General features: G+C 37.6%; 2 protein-coding genes across 3 annotated transcripts; both read left to right on the top strand.

The window, feature by feature from the left end:
* Positions 1 to 563: 563 nt before the first annotated feature.
* rabif (RAB interacting factor) lies at positions 564 to 2,320 on the top strand. The gene is made up of 3 exons (XM_087800733.1): positions 564 to 682; positions 1,310 to 1,442; positions 1,697 to 2,320. The coding sequence occupies exons 2-3, from the start codon at positions 1,311 to 1,313 to the stop codon at positions 1,943 to 1,945; spliced, it is 381 nt and encodes a 126-aa protein (XP_087656859.1). The 5' UTR covers positions 564 to 682; position 1,310; the 3' UTR covers positions 1,946 to 2,320.
* Positions 2,321 to 3,057: 737 nt separating this feature from the next.
* Positions 3,058 to 21,568, top strand: kdm5ba (lysine demethylase 5Ba). Of its 2 annotated transcripts, none has more exons than XM_087800845.1 (27): positions 3,058 to 3,553; positions 7,764 to 7,841; positions 8,637 to 8,759; positions 8,845 to 9,015; positions 9,760 to 9,885; positions 10,635 to 10,752; positions 10,825 to 10,919; positions 11,005 to 11,163; positions 11,247 to 11,366; positions 11,896 to 12,054; positions 12,213 to 12,394; positions 12,489 to 12,651; positions 12,732 to 12,851; positions 13,464 to 13,658; positions 14,150 to 14,331; positions 14,837 to 14,961; positions 15,321 to 15,471; positions 15,570 to 15,690; positions 15,761 to 16,116; positions 16,913 to 17,051; positions 17,130 to 17,309; positions 17,439 to 17,597; positions 18,341 to 18,760; positions 18,836 to 18,923; positions 18,995 to 19,158; positions 19,228 to 19,485; positions 20,544 to 21,568. In XM_087800845.1, exons 1-27 carry the CDS (start codon positions 3,401 to 3,403, stop codon positions 20,679 to 20,681), a joined length of 4,443 nt encoding a protein of 1,480 aa, XP_087656971.1. In that variant the 5' UTR covers positions 3,058 to 3,400; the 3' UTR covers positions 20,682 to 21,568. The 2 variants fall into 2 exon arrangements, with proteins under 2 accessions (XP_087656971.1, XP_087656972.1); XM_087800846.1 differs by having other exon boundaries at positions 3,059 to 3,553; positions 19,231 to 19,485.
* The last annotated feature ends 256 nt before the right edge of the window (positions 21,569 to 21,824 follow it).

The following is a 21,824-nucleotide window of genomic DNA, read 5'->3' as shown; positions in this document are numbered from 1 at the left end:
AAAGTGTAAAATTATATTAGATATTTTTATTTCCTTGGTTTTCTTATGACAGCCTGTCTCATTTTAAATTGGTTAAGCTAAGATGGAGAAATAATATAATATAATAACAGAGAAAGAATAGTAACTCTTTTTTTAAACACTGTTTATAATAGTACTTGTAAAAAAAAAATTTAAAAAATAAAAAATTTGACATTGTTAAAGAAAATGGTCCCAAACCCCTGCACTTGCCAAAAGAAGGATGCAACCGTGTATGTCTACAAATAACAAATATAGAACAGTCCCTGCCAAAATATCACGTAATATCAAATGGTAGAAACGTTCACGCTGTTATACAGCTCTCGATTAAATTTAAACTTGCTATAGTTGTATCGTTTTCGATTAAAAAATAAATATCACATGAATAATTTATCCAGAAATTCAAAAATATGAAGTGCACTAGTTTAAACGAGACGAATCATCATTTATGTTATAACCTCAAATAGTTTACTTGTTAATAATATATTATTAAAAAATTATAATATAAAACCGGAACTATAAGCCCTAGTTGTTTCTAGACGAGGACATTTCTGCGTCGGCAGCATCAGCTACTGCTAGCTCTCGATTAGCTTCTCACGGATCATACACATCAACACTTTCCCATCGATTTACGTTTCGATTGATTTGGCTACACTGTCTTTAATAGGTAAGCAATAGTCATTTATGTTTCAAGCGTGAATGTAATGATGTCTATTAATATACGTGTGCGAACTCAATACTGAGCATTAATTCACGAGGAAGAACTAGTTTAAAGTCTTTTAAGTCCGCGCAATGTTTTTCTTGTGTACATGTTTCGCATTTTTCTGATCGATGTGGACGTTATTGAGGCCAATAACACAATATGTAAGTCACGCATAAAACAATAGTGTTTTCTGGTGTAACAAGAGCTAGTCCCGTTTAAATGTATTACTACTCAAGCTCAAGGTTTGATAGCAATTATACTTTTTTCTATTACTGCTTCTACTACTTTTTTAATTGTTGTTTTTATTCGAAATATATATGTTTTAACCATCTTTCTGTATGTTTTTATGACAAGTCCCGTTTAAATGTATTACTACTCAAGCTCAAGGTTTGATAGCAATTATACTTTTTTCTATTACTGCTTCTACTACTTTTTTAATTGTTGTTTTTATTCGAAATATATATGTTTTAACCATCTTTCTGTATGTTTTTATGACGTTATAATATGTATTCAAATGATCATTGTTTTTTTTTTTTAATGTATTCTTGTATGATTCGCTTCGCAATTGAACCATATTTGTTGTGAGTTTAGAATGGACACATGTAACCAACCTGATCGTTCTGACCTGGTCTCTGAAGACGGGAAGAACATTAAGTCTGTCTTGTGTCAACGTTGTGGATCTAAGGTTTTGACTCCAGGAAGTGCAGTGTTTGCTGAAAAAGAGGTGACGTCTCACTTGTTCCTCTGTATACATGCATGTAATCCATATGCAAACAGAAAAAAACTTAGATCTTGTGCCTTAGATCTACTTTGTATCCAATTGATCCATGTATTACACTTTTGTTTTTTGCAAAGCCTATTATTGAAATTGAAAAATCAACCATTCCTAAAATCTTGTCACTAGCACTTGAGCACCACATGGTTCTCATGTACAAATGTGTTTATTTATCCTAATAATCCCTTTTTTTTTACCAACAGCTGGTCATGCCGTCCATGAGGAAGAAAGAGGGGGTCCAAAGCACGGACGGCTCAGTGGACAGTGACACGTTAAATGCCCACTGGCTCGTGGAAGACATGTTCACCTTTGAGAATGTTGGCTTCACTAAAGTTGTCGGGAACATCAAGTATCTCATCTGCGCAGATTGTGAGATCGGACCGATCGGGTGGCACTGTTTGGATGATAAAAATAGCTACTATGTGTCTCTAGAACGGGTTAACCATGCATAATGAATCCGGCCGGACTTGTGATTAGTCCTAAATTTTGGTGGATTTGCATTGAGAATGGACCTAAATCTCAAACATGGGCACCGAGGACACCTTGTATGTGTAGGTGTTTGAGAGAACAGGTTTGTAAACTGACTTCTTGATTATTTTGCTCTATGTTTATACATTGCTCAATTTTTGTCATAACCTTTTGTTATATAATGTAAAACCCCAAAAGTTCATTTATAAAACTCCAGGAAAACGATGTGTATTCGTGAATTAAATGTGTCCAGACTTATGAGTTAGACCTAGAAGTATTCATGTACAAATATGGGTCAGTGTAAAAGCTTAAGAAGGATATCTTTATAAATAAACAACAATTGAGTCATACAATAACATGTGGGCATGTGTAGGGTCTTCGTTCAACCACTAGATGCCATCAAAACGTCATCACATAACGGGGTTTTAAAAGTGTATTATAAATGTTTGATTCGTTTTCCTTTTTAAGTCAGAGGCAAGGTATCGCTGATGCACATTTACAATTGCCTTTAAAATGTAAATATATTTTAGATATTTTTTTATTTTTTACTGCGCACATATTTATACCAAGTGTGGTTATATGGTAACGTTTTTTTTTGTTTTTTTTTAAATTGAAGATGATGTGGGAGTCCCCTGATCCTTTGTGTGTTATTAAAGTGTTCGTAAAACAAACAGAAGAACTGTGGACACGTGACTGCGGGCTTGTTCTTAACCACCAATCGGCACGCTTCCCCTGACCATTTAAAAACAAAGATCCGGCAAGATCTTGTCAGGATAGCTCGATTTGAAAACCTTTCATACCGCCGGACGTGTCTTTTCTTTCAGTGCAGCCGGGCGGGGTGAGGATTTACCAACGGACCTCGCTCGTTTCAGTTGTTAACGGTTCCAATACGGTATCACCGGGTGGAGAAAACGAAGTCGAATGATACGGACGTAATCATCTGTATGGAAAAATACGGAACCAATAATCCCGACACTATAATGCAATAGTTACTGTATCTTCGTTTATAAAAATCAATTTAAATTTAGGGATTAAATGCTATTCTTTAAGCAAAATTGTGTTAATGCTCGATCGCGATCTCTATTGCTGATTTAACGTATTTTTTAGGCGCGCATTAGTGACTTTTTGTTGCCATAAACAAAATTATGTATTATATTATTACTTAAATGTGCCATTTTATTTCGTTTGCTACGATTTATGTCGGATTAACGAATACACGAAATAACGAATTCACGTCAAGAACGTGTGTCTACTTTTTCAGGCGGAGGCACACGTCACGTCTTTCCTAAGTAGATAATTCGCCTTTGAGTTCAATGAGTGGAGTGTGGACATGAACTGAAAGGCTGAAAATAAATGGCGAGACATATTTAAACTCAGCGATTCGCACGTATATATTTTTGTTGTTTTTTTGACCACCCTATCACACAGAAGATGCAAGGATGAGTCAACCACAGCAGAATGAGTTCATTCCTCCCCCGGAGTGTCCTGTTTTTGAGCCCAGCTGGGAGGAATTCGCCGATCCTTTTGCGTACATCAACAAAATACGACCTATTGCAGAAAAAACGGGCATCTGCAAAATTAGACCCCCACCAGTGAGTAACTCTATATATTTTACTAGTTACTAAATATAAACCATGGCGTGTTTGCTTCCATGACAGCGGACAGTTTGGTTTGAACTAGCAGCAAAGTTGTGTTTTTAGACAGGATCCAACATGGCGGATTGCGGCTCAGAGTTGAATCGTCAGCTAGCCCCGAGTCCGAAATATATTTATTTATTATTATCTAACATTTATTTATTAACGCTAAGTACCGACACATGATAGCGAATTGTCAATAAGAGGTTTCTGATATAGATATAAACATGTATTTTCTGTCTAAAAAAAAAAGAAAAAAGTTCCAAGTGGAGACCTATAACAGCAATTGTTTACGTTTTACGTCTGGTTATAGTTCGTGGATTGGAGTTGAGAGGAAGGAATTCATATCAATGTGTTGTTATTTGGTTTGATACAAAAGCTAACTTTACACACTTTGACATATTTTTTGCAAGTGCGAGTCGGGCCTGTTTAAAGCCCACTAATGTACGTGCTCGATGGCCGACTGTTTATGGAGACAGGCAGCAGCAAACACGGCGTCATTGAAGGACACGGACTTGGTTTTATCATCGTTTTTTTTTTGTACCTAAAAATATATTAAATAGTTTAGGAAACGCAATAATTCCAACATGGCTTAATATGCGTTTACTATTATACTAATAAAACCGGAGACAAAACAAACAAGTCGTTAAATTCAACCACATGATTTTTATTTTCAAATGCAGCCATTAGTTTTGCAGTAGTTTAAAGCAAATACTGGTGTCATACAAGTCCTCTCTTAAGATTCTTTGTGTTGGGTTAGGGCATAAAACCCTCTTCAAGGGTGTGTCCTGCGAGGTAAAGGGTAATTCTAGCTTCGAATTCGAAAGCTTGGCACCACTTAATAATAGATGCCCCCATTTTGTTGTGTTAAGTGTTCAAGTAAAGACTCAACGATGGCTGGTGAACGTGTCGTTGTTTTAATGGAAGAAAAAAAAAAAGCAGGAAGTTGTGCATTCATGTCGTAGTTTTGGGCCTGTTGGTGGTTTGAGTGAACTGACCAGGCCAAGTTCTCTAAAAAATGTTTTGTGACATTTTATTACACGATATAAATGCAGAACAATCAGGTGTACTTTACTTTGTATGGATTGTACATCAGTGTGGATCAGTAAAATAAGTTTTAACAAGTCTTTTCTCTTTTTGACAAGTAGTTGTGACAATAAAGGAAGTTGAAATATCTCAAACTGAACATTACCTCTGCTATTACACAATGTTTTAAGAATGTGTCCTAAAATCTCGTAAAATATATTCCTTTCTTGACTAAAAAAGGAATTTATTTTAGTAAAATATTTCTATAAACCCAAAATAGTCATGTACCGGATTTATTGTATAGCCTAAAATTAGTCTTTCCTTTAAAACCAGAAATGTGTTTAAATAGTTTATGTAATCTGAAAACAAACTATGCAATGTATTCAAGGTCGGGAAGATACCCATACTGTTCTACAGATGAAAACAATATATCTCTCATTGGAGTGAAAGCATGATGTATTTTATTTTATGTTGATCTTTGTTGCCTTTTAAGGTAAGGTAAGGTAAAACTTTATTGATCCCTCAGGAGGTCTCCTTCGGGAAATTGTTTTTTTCCAATAGCCAGCATTTTTTCATAAACAATAAAAAATAATAAATAAAAAATAAAATAAGAAGAAGAACATAAAGAAAAAGAACAAGATGACACAATCTAAGTCTAAAGATAAAGACAAAGAACATAGGTCAAAGAAAAACAACAAAGACAAAGGATACAAAGACTTTCATGACTTTATTTCCTTTGATATATGTTCTTTATACTTGCACTTTGTTCTTGTTTAGTGTTCACTAGTGTACCTTCTATTGTCTGCTGTGAACTGGAAATCCAATTTCCTGAAGATCTCCAGAGGGATTAATAAAGTCTTAATTATCTATCTATCAAAACTTGTTGAACGTTAGATGTTTATCCACACGCACACCGACACACAGACACACACACACACACAGAGACTGTGAATTGGGCTTGTGTACGTGAGAGTCTCCTTGAGTGAATGACAAAAATGCAAATGAAATTCACGGACGCTTGATAAGTGGTGTGGTTCTCACTACACGGCTGTGTTTGTCGTTTGGTACTGTGTGGTGGGGGAGGCTGGACCAAATGTGCACTTAGTGTCTCTTGTGACCTAATTGTGTTCTTGGTAGTAAGCAAAACTGCTGTTTATGTAGTGCAATTTTTTTTCTACTTCATTTCCTATAAGTTGAGAAACACGTTTAGACCACTTCTTATCCTGTCAGTCAACAATCACACTTTTGTAAATAAGAGCCAAAAAAGGAGTTGAATAGAATTATCAGTTCATCAAAAAGTGATGTTGAAGTGAGGGACGAGTGGCGTAACATGCAGTAAAGTCAAAGAAATGTGATTCTGTGACAGTGTAACCCCCTCTGAGCTTTTTAGCTGATGTTCTTCTATTGATTTTGATAGCATTGGCATAATTGTTTACACATCAGAGATCAGACATGAGCTCGTGAGATGTGAGCATGTGAATATTCACCTATATTTTTGTGACGCATTGCAGACCCATTTATAGTTTTGGTAGTGAATGAAACTTGTTAATAGCAGGGCTTTTCACGCAAAGATGGCAAGTTAAAATAGCATGCAAGTTGAATTTCCTCATGATACGTTTGTCTGAATAAATGGTATGCAAAACGTATGTAAGCGCTATACAAATAACATTTACTTACTTACTTATATTATACTGTTATATGTGTGTGTGTTGTGTCTCCTTTAGTCTGCAATGAGATTTTACCCGTATAAGTAAAGGTTAATAAAATATGGTTGTAAAGGAAGTAAAGAGCAAGAACTGGTGTTTCTGAGGATTGTTTTTATTATCAGCATGCATTTGAATTTTTTTTAAATTTGACTCATCTAAACTTGCAGAGACCCAGTAAAAGGTGTGAATAGGAAACTTTTTCAGACATAAGTGTCTGAATTGCACGTGAATGTCTTAATAGTATATGGAAAATGGCTTCTCTTATAGTTGAATATTAGAGAATTATGTCGTAAGAGTGAAATGCACAAGGGAAAGGGTATAAAATAGGGTATAAGGGTATAAGATGTGATTCTCTTGCAAGTCAGTTTTTGTAACGAAGTCTATCCATCTATTTTAAATGATGTCCAATAAACGCTTGTATGGATAAACCTACATGCTCAACGGCATAACGGAAATTAAATGTGAAAGTGAAAGACTAATTGTGTTTTGATCTTTTTCAGTTATTTGTTACAAATGTGGTAGTTAAAATATCTGCACCCTTGTAAATGTTGTTGTGATGGAACTTCCATGTTTGAGTGCTTGTTGATTTGCTCAAGTGAAACTTGCTTTTGGTTTGAAAACATTTGTCATTCAATATAACTAACCGTTCATTATACATTCATTTGATAAGTAAAACATTGTTTAATCCAAGTAGGGACACAGATTCAAAACGCCAAAAATATCTCTTTTGAAAAAGTTATCCCCAATTTCTTCGTCTGTTAAAGAATCTTTCACCTAAGTAATAGTAGTGTTTGTCACATGAAATGAAAATGATTATTATTTGAAAAATGGATTCCATTATTTGGTTAGATCATGGAATGTTTACGCGGGTCATTGTTTACTATTACTACTATTGCATTTAATTGAGAGGAAGATAAGCTTGCGTCAAATTTCATAGTTTGATTCAAGATGAATAGAGGCTCAACAAAAATAAGTGAATAACCTTTTAGGCACTGTGAAGTTTTTGTTGGCTATTGTAACTTGCAAATAGTTGTCCATTGTGTACTGGATGGGAGGGAACAAAGGCTTTTATTTACGTCGTAGGCACTGCCACCCTGCTTAGTCGAGTGAGTCGTGGCTGAGTTGTGCGTTTGTTAGAGCTCACTCTGTCGAGTGTTTCACTCTCTGAATTAATTTTGGCACCAAGTTTGTGTGTGTCTCTTTTGTGTCTTGTATAATTTATCTGACCAAGAATGTGAACCTGAAACTTGTCTGGGTCTGTGTCTTAAATGTTGTCTCATTTCAAGAAGCATTGCTCTGAAACTGAACAGGACTTTGTTTTAAGTATTTGAACTAAGTTATGTTTTTTTGTTTAGTTTTAAAATATTAACACACCTGCTTCTGTTTTGTATCGATTTTAATAATCTTGAGGCTTTTATCTTGTTTGTTTGTTGTAGGACTGGCAGCCACCATTTGCTTGTGACGTGGACCGATTGAAATTCACGCCTAGGATTCAGAGGCTGAATGAATTGGAGGTAAGTTGATTCGGTCTTTGCTGGCATCACTTTCCTTTCAACAGTGTTTCCACAAGTTGTACGTACATAATTCCACTTTCATCTCTTTAGTCTTTAACCAGGTGTTCCTATTGTCAATGCTGTATGTTTGTTTATATTTCAGCACATTCTTCAGGTTTTCAACTACAGATAGAAATTCTAAAACACTTTAAAAGACGGCTAATGTGATGTAATATACTTTATTAAGTTCCCCCCCCCTCTGAAATCTCGGCAAATGAGGTTACTAGAGCAGAGTTCATTTTGATGTAATAATAGTCTTCACTCCTCCTGTCTATAGTGGTTGGTAAATATCTCAATGAAAAGAGGGTTTTGTAAAAACATACTGATGAGTACAATAGTGTTTCAAGACAATTTAAGAGACACTTAAATCAACACAGTACTTGTTCTTTAAATACATTTTGATCTTTGTGTCTGAGCTAAATCAACTTTACATTGAAACGAACATACAATTCAATGTAACCGCTGTTTGGTTTGCCTTCCGATTCCAACTGATGTTTGTCAATAGTTATGATTTCATGCAGTACAACTGAACTTGGTAGGGGCAAGCTGCAAATGTATACTTTTACAAATGTATAGGAAACATTCTGTATTTGCGCATTAGTTCCTGAAGAACTGTTATTCTATAGAAAATCTTGCAATGGAAGTAAATATAGATGGCCATGCTGACCCATATGCTGCAAATATTATTGGCAGCCATTGCTGTTGGTGTTGGTGGTGTTTTCTAAACTTAATGATGTCCTTTTTTTTCCATTTAAGGCTCAAACCAGAGTAAAGCTCAACTTTTTGGACCAAATAGCAAAGTTTTGGGAGCTTCAGGGCTGTACATTAAAAATTCCACATGTGGAAAGAAAAATTTTGGATCTGTACCAACTTAATACGGTAAGAACCTTTTTTTTTTCCAAATGAACATGTTGTTTATTTATTTGAGGCAAAGCCTAACGCTACTTAATATGAACATCATCAGCTGGTACATGAAGAAGGAGGCTTCGAGGCGGTCTGCAGGGACCGGCGCTGGACTAAAATATCCGTTAAGATGGGCTTTGCACCGGGAAAAGCCATTGGCTCTCATCTTCGGGCGCACTATGAGAGGATTCTTTTTCCATACAACCTCTTTCAGACTGGAGCCAATTTGCCTGTAAGTTCAACTTCACCTTTTAACACTTTGTTGTTCTCACCATTTAGAAACAAGTTCACATAAACAAAGCAGAGGAGAAAAGGAGAGACCAGATTTAATCAAGCAATTTGGCTTACTAATGCCAGGTTCTATTTCTAGCTTATTGAATGTGTTTCTGTTGATCAAGATGAGACTAGACAGTCAGGAAAGACTTTTACTTGATTTAAAACGGAGTAGAAAAAAATATACTACGGATGTGAAATAAAAACGCCAGCATGCTAAAGCTATAATAAGTGGAAAAAAAGGCTTCAGATAAGTGATTATTGAAAATGTTTCATATCGTTTTATTCAATTTGGAAGTTAAAATGGGACCTTTTCTAAATTTGCCAGTTAAATAAAAACAAACTCTCCAATCCTGAACTAATCCTTTTTTTCTTTTTTTTTAATTAATTACTTTTTTAAAAGAATTATGATTTATTTTTAACATAGCCTTAGATGCAAGTAAGATGCAAGTATTAAATTACTTATTTGGTATATTCTGTCCCTCAAAATTCCAGAAATGGTTTTGCCGATAGTAATCGGTCTTCATGTCCTAGTATGCTGGTCATATCCTCTTTTATCAAACTCATAATGGTAAATCAAACATGATTCCCGATCAGACGTTGGTTGAATTTAATGGAATAAAGCATGTTCACCCTTATTCATTTCTGCATTAAAACTTTAAGATAGTTTGTGATTTCTTCTCCCATGTTCCTTTTTTTGCAGAAGGCTACCTTGACAAATGACACAAAAGACAAAGAGTACCATCCACATGACCTTCCCCAGCGGCAGTCAGTGCAGCCGCAGGAGATCTGCACCATTGCTCGCCGTGCTAAAAGAATGAGATCTGAAGTGAGTTTGATCTGTTTTAGAGTAATGTGATGTGTTTAAGTCAAGATGATTAGGCCTATGTTTTAACAATTCATACAACATTTAGAAATGTTGATTTTGAGTTATATTTACAGCCCCTCACCTTATAATAATAAAATAATTACTTCAAACAACACTTGTTTAAATGATACAGATTGTGTATTTCAACCCTGGGTAGTTTTAGTTGAGAAAAAAAAATCGCACTTCCTTAAAAACAGCCATATGCAAAACATTTGGGTGCAGTAACCACCATAAATACTTCCTTGTTGTTTGCAAATATAGTTTGAGATACAGCACTAGTTACTACAATTATTATTAAAAAAAAAAAAAAAAAAAAAATATTTTTCCTTTCACTCAGTGATCGTTATCGTGCGAAGTTTTCTGAATAACCTTTTTCTTTCTTGCATTTAAAAAACTGAGAATTGATTAATTTGCTTTTTTGTGAAGGGGGGAAAAATTGGGATTTTTAGATTCAATTTGAAATATTCTGTTCCTTGTAATGAATGCATAAATGTTATGATTAAAGTTTACATTATGAAATGGATTGTATGATTTTTCATACAAATATTTTGTCATTTGAAAAGGTTCTTCAAAACCAATAAATTATGATGACTGACATCATAAATTGTCTGAGCTGAATGGAAAATATTTTAATATTTAAATCCTTCAAACATTATTGATCTTAAATCTGGTTCTTCACTAACCACGGTTTTTCATTTGATATTTCTCAGAGGGTTAAATATGAACCAGGAGAAATTTGTGAGAATCGGCCCAATCTGCGGAGGAGGATGGGAACATTTGTAGCCAAATCAGAGCCAGTTGAGCGCATGGTTACAAAATCAAGTTATGGTAAGTATCGTCATTACAGCCAATAGTTCTCAGAGTTTTGTCTTGACTGTATTTTCTTAAATGTGTGCTTAGGGCGAATGGGAGCTGTTGAAGTGAAAGAAGAGCCAATTTTACAAGAACTGGATGATGTTAAGGAATGCACATTCGACAAACCCATCCCGAATAAAGTAAGTAAAAACTCTTACGCGTTAATTCAAATGTGTCGTGATTTATTCACAATCATTTGATTTTTTCTTTGCTTCTGCCTCTCAGGTTGAGCAATACTTGTGCCTGGTTTGTGGCAGTGGCACTGCTGAGGACCGTCTGCTACTGTGTGACGGCTGTGACGACAGTTATCACATCTTCTGTTTGATTCCTCCACTCCATGAAGTACCTAAAGGAGACTGGAGATGCCCCAGATGCCTTGCACAAGTGAGATGAATCCTATGTGTTGTCAAATGGCAAACGGCCAACAGTTAAACAGAAGTTAATGTTATGTTTTTTGTTCCTCACAGGAATGTGGCAAACCTGCTGTAGCGTTTGGTTTTGAGCAGGCGGCCCGTAGCTACACACTTCAGTCGTTTGGGGACATGGCAGATTCCTTTAAGTCGGATTACTTTAATATGCCGGTTCATGTGAGTTTAAAGCACCGCCCGTTTATCAAGTTTGAATATACACGACTGCATTTGCTTGTCTGAAGTTTTGTATTATAGCCTTGTCCATTCAGAAGTCTCACTGTTATTGAAATTATAACAATACACGTCTCTCTAGCAATACAAAGGTCCATAACAATAACTTGATTCCCAAGTTAAATTTGGAATTTAACATGTTTTATAATTACCAGGGTTGATTTTCTGAAGTTCTTTTAATAAACATGCAACTTCCTTTGCACATTCTTTTTCATTTGTTGCCTTTTTAAATCATTTTTTATTGATTTAAATGTAGTGCAATGCTTTCAATGGATAGCTTCAGTCATCTCACTGCATGTGTCCACCGATGTGAGCAACATTAACATGGTTGTTAATATGTCTCAAGTTGTCATGGAAGCTGTAATTACCCTTGAAATATGATAATATGACGTTTATTGTCAATGTTCAACCTTGCAGCATTATACCACAACATCTGGTTTTGTCGAAAGTCTCATGATATTTTGGTGTGACACAGATGGTTCCTACTGAGCTCGTGGAGAAAGAATTCTGGAGACTAGTCGGCACGATTGAGGAGGATGTGACTGTTGAATATGGAGCCGACATTGCCTCCAAGGAGTTCGGGAGTGGTTTTCCTTTAGGAAACAGCCATTTTGAAGTCTCCCAGGATGACGAGGTACAACTAACCTGTTGTTTATATTGTTGTGTATTATTCAAATTTTAAAGTTTAATGTTTTTAAGTAATGATACAGATTTTTTTTTTTAATTCATAATAATACATAGTAATTCCATTTATGTTTGAGTGACCATTAAAATGTCGTTTGGGACTTCCAGCATTACCTGAGCAGCGGCTGGAACCTGAACAACATGCCTGTGTTGGATTCCTCAGTGTTGACACACATCACAGCAGACATCTGTGGAATGAAGCTACCGTGGCTGTATGTGGGCATGTGCTTCTCTTCCTTCTGCTGGCACATCGAGGACCACTGGAGCTACTCCATCAACTACCTTCACTGGTACATAACCCGTGTTTTATTTGATACCATTTAATTATCTGTCATTAGCAACACATGAATGGATCCATTTTCAATGCCATATTCTTTTGTTAAGGGGGGAACCAAAGACGTGGTACGGAGCCCCGGGCTATGCCGCGGAGCACCTAGAGTCGGTCATGAGGAAACTGGCCCCGGAGCTGTTTGAGTCGCAGCCAGACCTCCTTCACCAGCTGGTCACCATCATGAATCCCAACACACTGATGAACAATGGTGTTCCGGTAACTAACTACACACACCAACATTGATGTGTCTTTTGTCTATGACAGAAGTCTGTTGCTAATGTTTTCTTTTTCCATAGATCTACCGGACTAATCAGTGTGCCGGGGAATTTGTCATCACTTTCCCAAGAGCTTACCACAGTGGCTTCAACCAAGGGTTTAATTTCGCAGAAGCAGTCAACTTCTGCACCATGGACTGGGTAAGATTGTTTTTCTTAACATGCATCTTAAAATGATAGTGTCTTTCATTCATCAACATTCATGTTGAGTCTATTTTAAATGTACACTTTTCCTTACAAAAAGCAGCTTTAAGTCAATCTTACCCATGAAAGAAAATAAGCTTCCTGAATGTCATTTAATTACATATGACTGAAGATTCTGATTGGTCCCTTTTAAACATGATCTCCATGTGTTTTTATCATAGTATATGTACAGTATATAGTATATTTATATAGTATTTTGTCATACATCTAACATGTGTAATGGGAACAGAAGATATTTGTCACTCATCTCACAATTTATGAAGGCTATTTATCTTGCAAGATTGTATCATTCAGCATTAGAAGATTCAAATTGTTCACGTGTAAACCGGTTATTTAGGGTTCCCAGGACATTCCTAACCATTCAACAGTTACATTATCAATTACACAGTAGACTTTATTTCTCAATATCTAACATTGACGGCAAGCGATATTATCTTGGCTGCTTATTTTCTGGCTCAATATAAGACCAGTAAAGATCCACTATTGGCTTTCAGATCCACATTAATTCACATATCCAAATGAAAAGTAATTTTTCTTCTGTCCCCGTAGATGCCCATTGGACGAAAATGTGTGACACACTATCGTCAGCTGAGCAGGTACTGCGTCTTCTCCCACGACGAGATGGTTTGCAACATGGCCTGCAAGGCGGTCAGTATGGATGTAGACTTGGCAGATGCTGTGAAGAAAGAGATGACCTCCATGCTGAAGGAGGAAGAGGAGCTGAGGGAAAAAATAAACAAGATGGTAAGATGGAGAAAGAACTTCTTCAGTTTGCTTTAGATAATTGTACATGTCGCTATAAAACTTTGTGGTTTTCCATGTAAACTGTCCAGAACGATTGTTGCAAATAAATATCAATCTAAAGATGAAAAGATAAATTACTTGGGCTAAGTCCATATGAAAGTCCAAAGTACTGCCCACAATCCCTTAAAAAGCTAAAGAATAAATGTTCATTTCGTCAATTATAAACAAGTGAGCTTGATTGTAAATTTGGATTTCCTGTACATTTTTATTTATTTGGTTGATATACCTGAAATGTCTTTTCACGTGAGTTTTTATTGTTATTACATTTAATTTTGCTGCACTATAAACATGAGATTAATGGACACAGTAGATTTTGAGTCCTTAAAGATGGATGGATTAATGCTTTATTGATCCCCCTGAAAAATAAAACCATTATCTCTGTCCAGCTGGTCGCTCTTCCTTTTACTCAAATATGAATCTTGACTCCCCAGGGTGTGGTTCGATCACAGCAAGTCGATTACGAGGTTCTCCCCGATGAGGAGCGGCAGTGCTGTAAATGTCGGACCACCTGCTATCTTTCTGGGATCACTTGCGCCTGCAGCCCTGGAAAGACGGTCTGCCTGTACCACGCCCAGGACCACTGCTCCTGTCCATTCAGCAGCCTCACACTCAAGTGAGTTTTTAGAAACAACAACAAGTCAAAATCAAGGCCCAGTTACCAAATCTGGCCTATTCATTTAATGTGGCTGGGTGGTTGTCTTAAAATAAAAGTATGCTACTGTCTATATTATTATTTTAAACTATAAAGATGTCCTGGTTTAAGATGAGATGAGGAACAGAGATAATGAATGTCAGCAATTATACAGAGAATTCTTATTAGAGTAAAACCAATGTTAAAGGAAAAAATGTGTTTTGATTGAGGAGGAAAAACATCTATATAATAAGGGCAATGAAAATACTCTCACAATTAGACTCTTACTTCCTGTCACAATCAACTTGTCAAATGATTATTTTTTTCACATTTTGGGCCCTTGTATAATTGATTTTGATCTCTTTCAAACTGTTGTAAAATGTATTTTTGCCGTTTTTTCCTTTTAAGTAAACTTGAAATGATTGAATAAATGAATGTTGCCTCTTTTCAAAATTGTTGTATCTCTAACATATTTTCTTTGTACTAGTTACAAGTTTGCAATGCATGAGCTCAGCCACATGATGGAGTCCGTGACACAGCGTGCAGACTCGTACAAAGAGTGGGTGTGTAGTGTCCAGGAAGTCCTTGAAGTAAAAGAAAACAAGAAAAAAGGTAAGCTTGAGATTTGAAAGACACTTGATTCAAGCCAAACCAGAACATGCATTTATTTTGGAACCAAAGGTCTGTTTTGTTTGTTAAAATGAATGAAATATCTAATTAAAGTGATATTTAAAGAAGTAAAGACTTATTAGGTGCGAAGTAAACAGACTCCAATGACTCATGATCTTGTTTTGCATTTTATTTAAAAATTAAATTCAAGGTCCTTATTTTAAATGACAAAAAGAAACCCTTCAATCCTAAACCAACACTCTAGGAATGGTTGTGATATTTAACTTTAAAAAAATACATTATTTGGGACTCACTGATGTTAACCAATTGAATAATAACTGGAACTCATTTTGTCTCATCAGGTTTGGAGGAACTTCATAGCCTGGCTGAGCAAGTGGAAACGCAGTGTTTCCCCAAAACCAGCCTCCTCGATCAGCTGCGCATCATTGTTTCTGAGGCCGACAAAGTTGCTGTGACGGCGCAGCAGCTCCTCAATGGGAAGCGACAGACAAGGTATTAAAAAAGGACTTTCACACCAGAAACTCACAATCTTCCTCTGATGTGTTGTAAAGAAGATCCATGTGATTAAAAGCTGTCATGTTTGATTGCAGGTATCGCTCGGGTGGAGGCAAGTCTCAAAACCAAAACGAGCAGACTGTGGAAGAACTAAGGGCGTTTGTCAAGCAATTGGACAGCCTCCCCTGCAACATCAGACAAGCACCTTTATTGAAGGTGTGAGATCCGTCTCTCCTCATGAGCTGTTGTTCTTCGGCTCAAATTCATTCATATGTTTTGGTTTCAGGACTTGTTGTCCAGGGTTGATGATTTCCAGCAACGTAGCGAAAAGCTTCTCAACGAAGAGTCACCGAGCCCACCGGAACTCCAGGAGCTGCTGGATATGAGCCTGGGCTTGGATGTGGAGCTGCCTCAGCTGCCTCAGCTCAGAGAGCGACTGGAGCAGGCCCGGTGGTTGGAGGCGGTGCAGCAGGCCAGCAATAGACCGGATACGCTGTGTCTGGACACCATGCGCCGGCTCATTGACCAAGGCGTCGGACTGGCCCCTCACAGTTCTGTGGAGAAAGCAATGGCACGACTGCAAGAGCTTCTGACCGTTTCAGAGCAGTGGGAGGAGCGGGCCTCAAGTCTCATGGATTCCACGTAAGATCATTTCTATGTTTATGTCTTTCAGCGTTTTTTTTTTTAAATGTGGCTCGACTCCTACGGATTGCTAAGATCTTGGTTAAAAAGAAAAAGTCAGAAGCACCTTTTCAGGTCAAACAAAGTTTTCGGACCATGACTGAAAGCGAAGGGTTTATAACTCAAAATATATAAATGTGTAACAGTGTATTTACAGTAAATACATATTTAAGTATTTCAATGCCATCAGAATATTCCATGGCTAGATTTAATGTTCCAAATGTTTAAAACTAAATTGTTATTTTTACTTAATATTTTTAAGCATTAATTGATTTTGTTATAATATTTAATTCAATTTCTATTTTGAAATTGTGAATTTGTTTCATTGAATAATTAATTAAATTCTTTGAACATTTCAAATGAATGTTGTTGTTTTTTTAATGCAGTCTATTTTTATTTCAATAATTCCAAAATAATATATTTCAGTCTTCTAAATTCCATATAAAAACATGTTAGCATCATAGTGGCACCAGACAATGGTAAAAAGGGTACCAAGATACTTGATATTATATGTTAGAACAGTGACGTGATTGTCTATTTGTCGCATGATTGATTATATCAAGCATCTCGTCTTGCTTCCTTCCGCTTATCTGGATACGGGTTTCGGGCGCAGCAGCTTCAGCAAACTCTGTGTAAAGGATAAATAAAGATAGAAATAAGTAAATTGAAACTCCGTGTAAATAACTGGGTTGCATTAAAGTATGTTTATTTTGGCTGTCATGAGGAAATGTCCAATAATGAAGATGAATTTCTGCAGACCTGCTGAAAATATGGACGTGCTCGATGCTGCTCTCCTAGAGGTAGAAAACATTCCTGCGTACCTCCCCAACTGTCTGGAGCTGAAGGACGTCGTCGTCAGGGCGAAAGAGTGGCTCTCCGAAGCCGAAGCGTTGCAGGTGAGATCATCAGCCATCATGGTGTCTTGGTCATCCCAAAAAACATCTGAGATCTGAACCTTTCCACTGTGCTTGCAGCTCGGCGGACGTATTCCCGTCTTGGACAGCCTCTCAGAGCTGGTACTCCGGGCCGGAGACATCCCGGTGTGGCTTAAACCGCTGAGCCGACTGGAGTCATTGATCGGCGACGTGCAGGTGTGGAAGGAGAGCGCAGCCAAGACATTCCTGCCCAAAAACTCCCAGCTCTCACTGTTGGAGGTAAACTCGAAATAACATGTTGAACCAAATCTGTGATGGTGTTTCCGCCTCTGCTCGCTTTTTTAATGTCGTCAACAATCGGACGAAACATTCCAGGATCGATAACGTGGTGATATTCTCTTCCTCCAGGTACTCAGTCCAAGGTGTGGTGTAGGAACTGGATACCAGAAGTCGAGATCAAAAAAGTCAAAAGAAATCTCACCGAGCAGCAAAAGATCGCCGACGGCACTGGACTCGCTGTGTGACGTCGAAAGAGCTTTGTGTGACAGCAGAGACTCCGCCTCCGCTGTGAGTGTCGCTCTTCTTCACCCTCGTTTGAAAACATTCTTAGCATCTGCAGATTCAAGTAAATACTTAATAGACTTTATACTAATTTAGCTGCATTTCCCAACCGCTATTACATTTAAAAGGCCACAATTTCCACTCAATGATTCCTTATGTCATATCTTGTTTCCTTGTTTCTTTCTTCTGTGTTTTGTTTCCTATTTAGTTTCCTTGCTAGCTGTCTAGTTATCTGTCTGTTAGTTAGCTGTCTATCTCTTTTTCTGCCATTTCCTTGTTTCCTCGTTTGCATCCTTGATTCCTTCTTCGGTTTCAAGTTTCCTATTCCTTTTTTTTTTCTATCTTGTTTCCTAGTTTCCTTACTTGTGTCCTTATTTCCTTTCACATTTCCTTCTATCTAGATAACTTGTTTCCTATTTTTCCTTAGTTCCTGTAGAGTTTAATACTTTCCTTATTTACTATGTCATTTTCTTCCTTTTCTCCCTCTTGGTTCTCGTTTCCTCATTTCCTCTGTTGTTCCTTCGTTCTACTGGACTGTGATTAAATGACGCTGTCATGTTATGAGTTGGCAGAAGTTTAAGGGCACAATAGGTTGGTAGAGGAACATGAATCACAATGAAAATGCTTAAGCAGCATGTTTAGAGAAGTAAACGGCTTTTAAAAGGAAGTTCTCGTCGTTTTGTTGTATTGGTAACACTTGTTACGATGAAATGTTTCTCCTTTCAGACTCTTTTTTTTTTCTTTGACAGATGGCCACGTTAGCCGATGTCTGCCAGAAGGAGATGGAGACACTGTTGGCTCTCAGGACTTCCAACGAGTCCAAGTTTCTTCCTGCTGAAAACGCGAGCGCACTTATCGTCTGTATTTGCCAAAAGGTTCCGTCAGGTGCAATGATCCAGTGTGAGCTCTGTCGGGAACTCTTCCACCGCGACTGTGTCTCGACGGCCTCGGAACTAGAACACGGAGACGCCTGGTTCTGTCCTCTCTGTCACCGTTCGAGGAAACCCCCCCTGGACAAAGTCCTGCCTCTGCTGGCTTCACTGCAGAGGATCCGGGTCCGGGTGCCAGAGGGGGACGCGCTGCGCTTCCTCATCGAGAGGACGGTGCGGTGGCAGCACCGAGTCCAACAGGCGTGCACAGATGGAATGTTGGAACGTGTATCCAGGACGGTGAGTGAGGCTCCATTATTTGAAGAGAAGTTTGTGAAACGGGCTCTCCATTGTGATCTTCTCTGATGTTTTCAGGGGAGACATTGTAGCAAAACGAGTCAAGTCTCAGGACTACACCTAAATAAGTCTTTTTATACTGAACATCACTCCATTCCACTCGATGGTGAGTTGGACAACTGCCATGTTGCTTCTTCAAGTAGGTCTTTCTTTGCCTAACCTGGTGTCTCCTCGCAGGGCTGGAGCCTGAGCTGGAGGAGCTGATGGTGGAAGGGTTTCTCCTGCAGGTCACACTTCCAGAGACTAAAGAGTTGTATAGATACCTGCTGTACAAACTGGCCCCGCTGCCCTCCGACGACAGCCCCTGCAGAAACGGCACAGCTCAGGACGAGCACAGAAAGGTAAACATTAATCCAAAAGTATTTGATTTCTTTTTCTGTGTTTGGCTGAATGTCATTTTTTTGGCGAAGCAGAACTCTCATCACAAGAGGGATGTAAACGCTCAAAGCAAAAAGACCAAGAGGCGCAAGGACAGCACCGATTCTCAGACCTGCGAGAAGGCGAAGAAACGGCGTAAGAAGAAGTCGAAGAAGAACAAGGAGCGCAGCGAGGGAACCATGCGAAGTCCCTCGCCCACACACTCGGTGTCCGACCCTGCTGGATCAGATTCAGAGGAAGACTACTCGCTGTGTGCTGCGCCGTGGTGCAGAGAGCCTGAGGGGGACGAGGTGCGTCCAGCCGTCTGTTCGTGTTAGAAGTAGAAGTTTTATAATCGCATGAATCTGGCCTTACAGTATCATGATACAGTCACAATATATTGTGATACTGTAATATATGTAATATATTGTGATAACTGCTATAATATAACCAAAACATGTTGTAATATATGTAATATATTGTGATAACTGCTATAATATAACCAAAACATGTTGTAATATATGTAATATATTGTGATAACTGCTATAATATAACCAAAACATGTTGTAATATATGTAATATATTGTGATAACTGCTATAATATAACCAAAACATGTTGTAATATATGTAATATATTGTGATAACTGCTATAATATAACCAAAACATGTTGTAATACATGTAATATATTGTGATAACTGCTATAATATAACCAAAATATGTCCAACGATCAGCTTTAAAAGCTGCTGGAGTCCACTGTATCCTCTCATACTCAGAAGTTTAATTAATTTAATTTAAGCTTAATTAGTTTATTTTTATTGTTAATAAAAAAAAATGGAATTATACTTATTAAAATATAAACCATAAAAGAACTATAAAAAAAATGTATACGATTTTAAATCCGAAAAAGCAAATGAATTTGTTCATTTTCCGTGTCGCTTGAGCCTGTCCCAGTTTCATAGGGCGAGAGGCGGGGGTCTGTCTCTGGGCACCGAAAGACACACAACCATTCACGCGTGCACTTATACCTACAGACAATTTCTACAAGTTATCAAATTATTTAAAATATCGATTCGAAGTATCATAAAAAAAGAAATGATATTCCTCAACTGAACTCTGGTTCATTTATAGAGAACTTTAAAACGACACCAAGTGCTGTACAAGAACTTAAAATGTAGCACGAAATGATAACAGTTAAAAATACCAAGATGATGCATTAAAAGAAAAGAAAACGAGTAAAAAGCACATAGTCTCATGCTGAATGAAAATCCAGGGAATTAAGGGTTTTAAAGATATTTAAGTTTATCAATGTTTTCCTCACATTCTTGTTTTGAATCTAAATTGAATCGACTTCCTTCCTCATGTGCGCAGGTGAACTGGGTCCAGTGCGACGGCAGCTGCAACCAGTGGTTCCACCAGGTTTGTGTGGGACTGTCAGCCGAGCGGGCGGAGCGCGAGGACTATGTTTGCATCAGCTGCACACAGCCCGACTACGAGCACGGCGAGTGAGGACCTCGCCATGCGTCTCTGCACCCGCAGCACTCCCCAGTGCAAACATGAACTCGGCCCCTCGTGTCTTACCCTGTTACCTACTGGCTTGCCCTTAGTGAATACGGTGCTGATTGTTTCCATGGTTACAAAAAGACATTTGACACTGTTTTTTTTCTTCACTTGGCTGTTCCGTCGGCCAATTGACTAATCCTTTCTGAAACTTTCCAGGACTTGATGCAGATGCATACGATGTTTGAAACGGCTGCAACGCAGGGATTTTTCAACCAAAAGACGTTACCTTTTTTTAAACAAGCATCTGAGCAATGTGAAGTTTCTCTAGTAGAGTCCATATTATTTATCTAAGCAATAACTGAACTGTAGTTCATGTTCAGTTCTCACCTAAGCTATATTTGTGCTTAGAATAGAAGGCCTTGTCGAGGGAGACCCTTTCAGAAATCACTTTATAAATCCTTCTGATATCCAACAGTTCAGTGGAATGATGTGAACAGGAAGAGTCGGAGGCGGCAGCGCTGAAGGAAAGTCTCACTGCCTGCACTTTTTAATCAGAATGTGCAAAAGAACTTTTTACAGAGATTTGCAGTGACTCGATTCGGGATCAGATAACTTATTTTTGTCCTGCACACGGAGTGAAGAAGTCTTATTGTTCACAGAACGAGAATGAACTGTCTGACGTCGGAGGAATGTACTTTTGTTTTCGAGTGGACGCGTCCTTGATGAATTGGAAGGAAGCGTTTGTGTTGGACTTAGAATTAACACAGATTTCTTTGCCACGGGTAAATCAACTTCTTCTCCTTTGAGTAAATAATATAATTCATATGTTTGCAGTTTGCATTATAATATAAAATGTTGGTGGGATTTTCTGTAATAAACCTATTTCACACTGAGCTTGTTTGCTTTTTGCTTCTTTTTTTTATTTTACAGTTAATGTTCTGTGAACAATGATTCACTCTTGAAAATTTATCTCCATTTAATTTTGGTTTATTAAACATTAAAACACATTCATTTCTATATCATTGTGCATTACAAGTTTTATGGTGAATTTATGACTGATGCTGTCGAAATTCAGGTAAAAATGACTGGTTCATTTTGTCAATGTTACTTTAAAAAAAGAAGACAAATTCATAACGAGATACTGTTAAA

This window comes from Callionymus lyra, chromosome 10, assembly GCF_982586985.1.
Source record: "Callionymus lyra chromosome 10, fCalLyr1.hap1.1, whole genome shotgun sequence".
Classification (NCBI taxonomy): Eukaryota; Metazoa; Chordata; class Actinopteri; order Syngnathiformes; family Callionymidae; genus Callionymus; species Callionymus lyra.
Note: the sequence above shows the minus strand (reverse complement) of the source record. Positions and strands in the feature narration are given on the sequence as shown.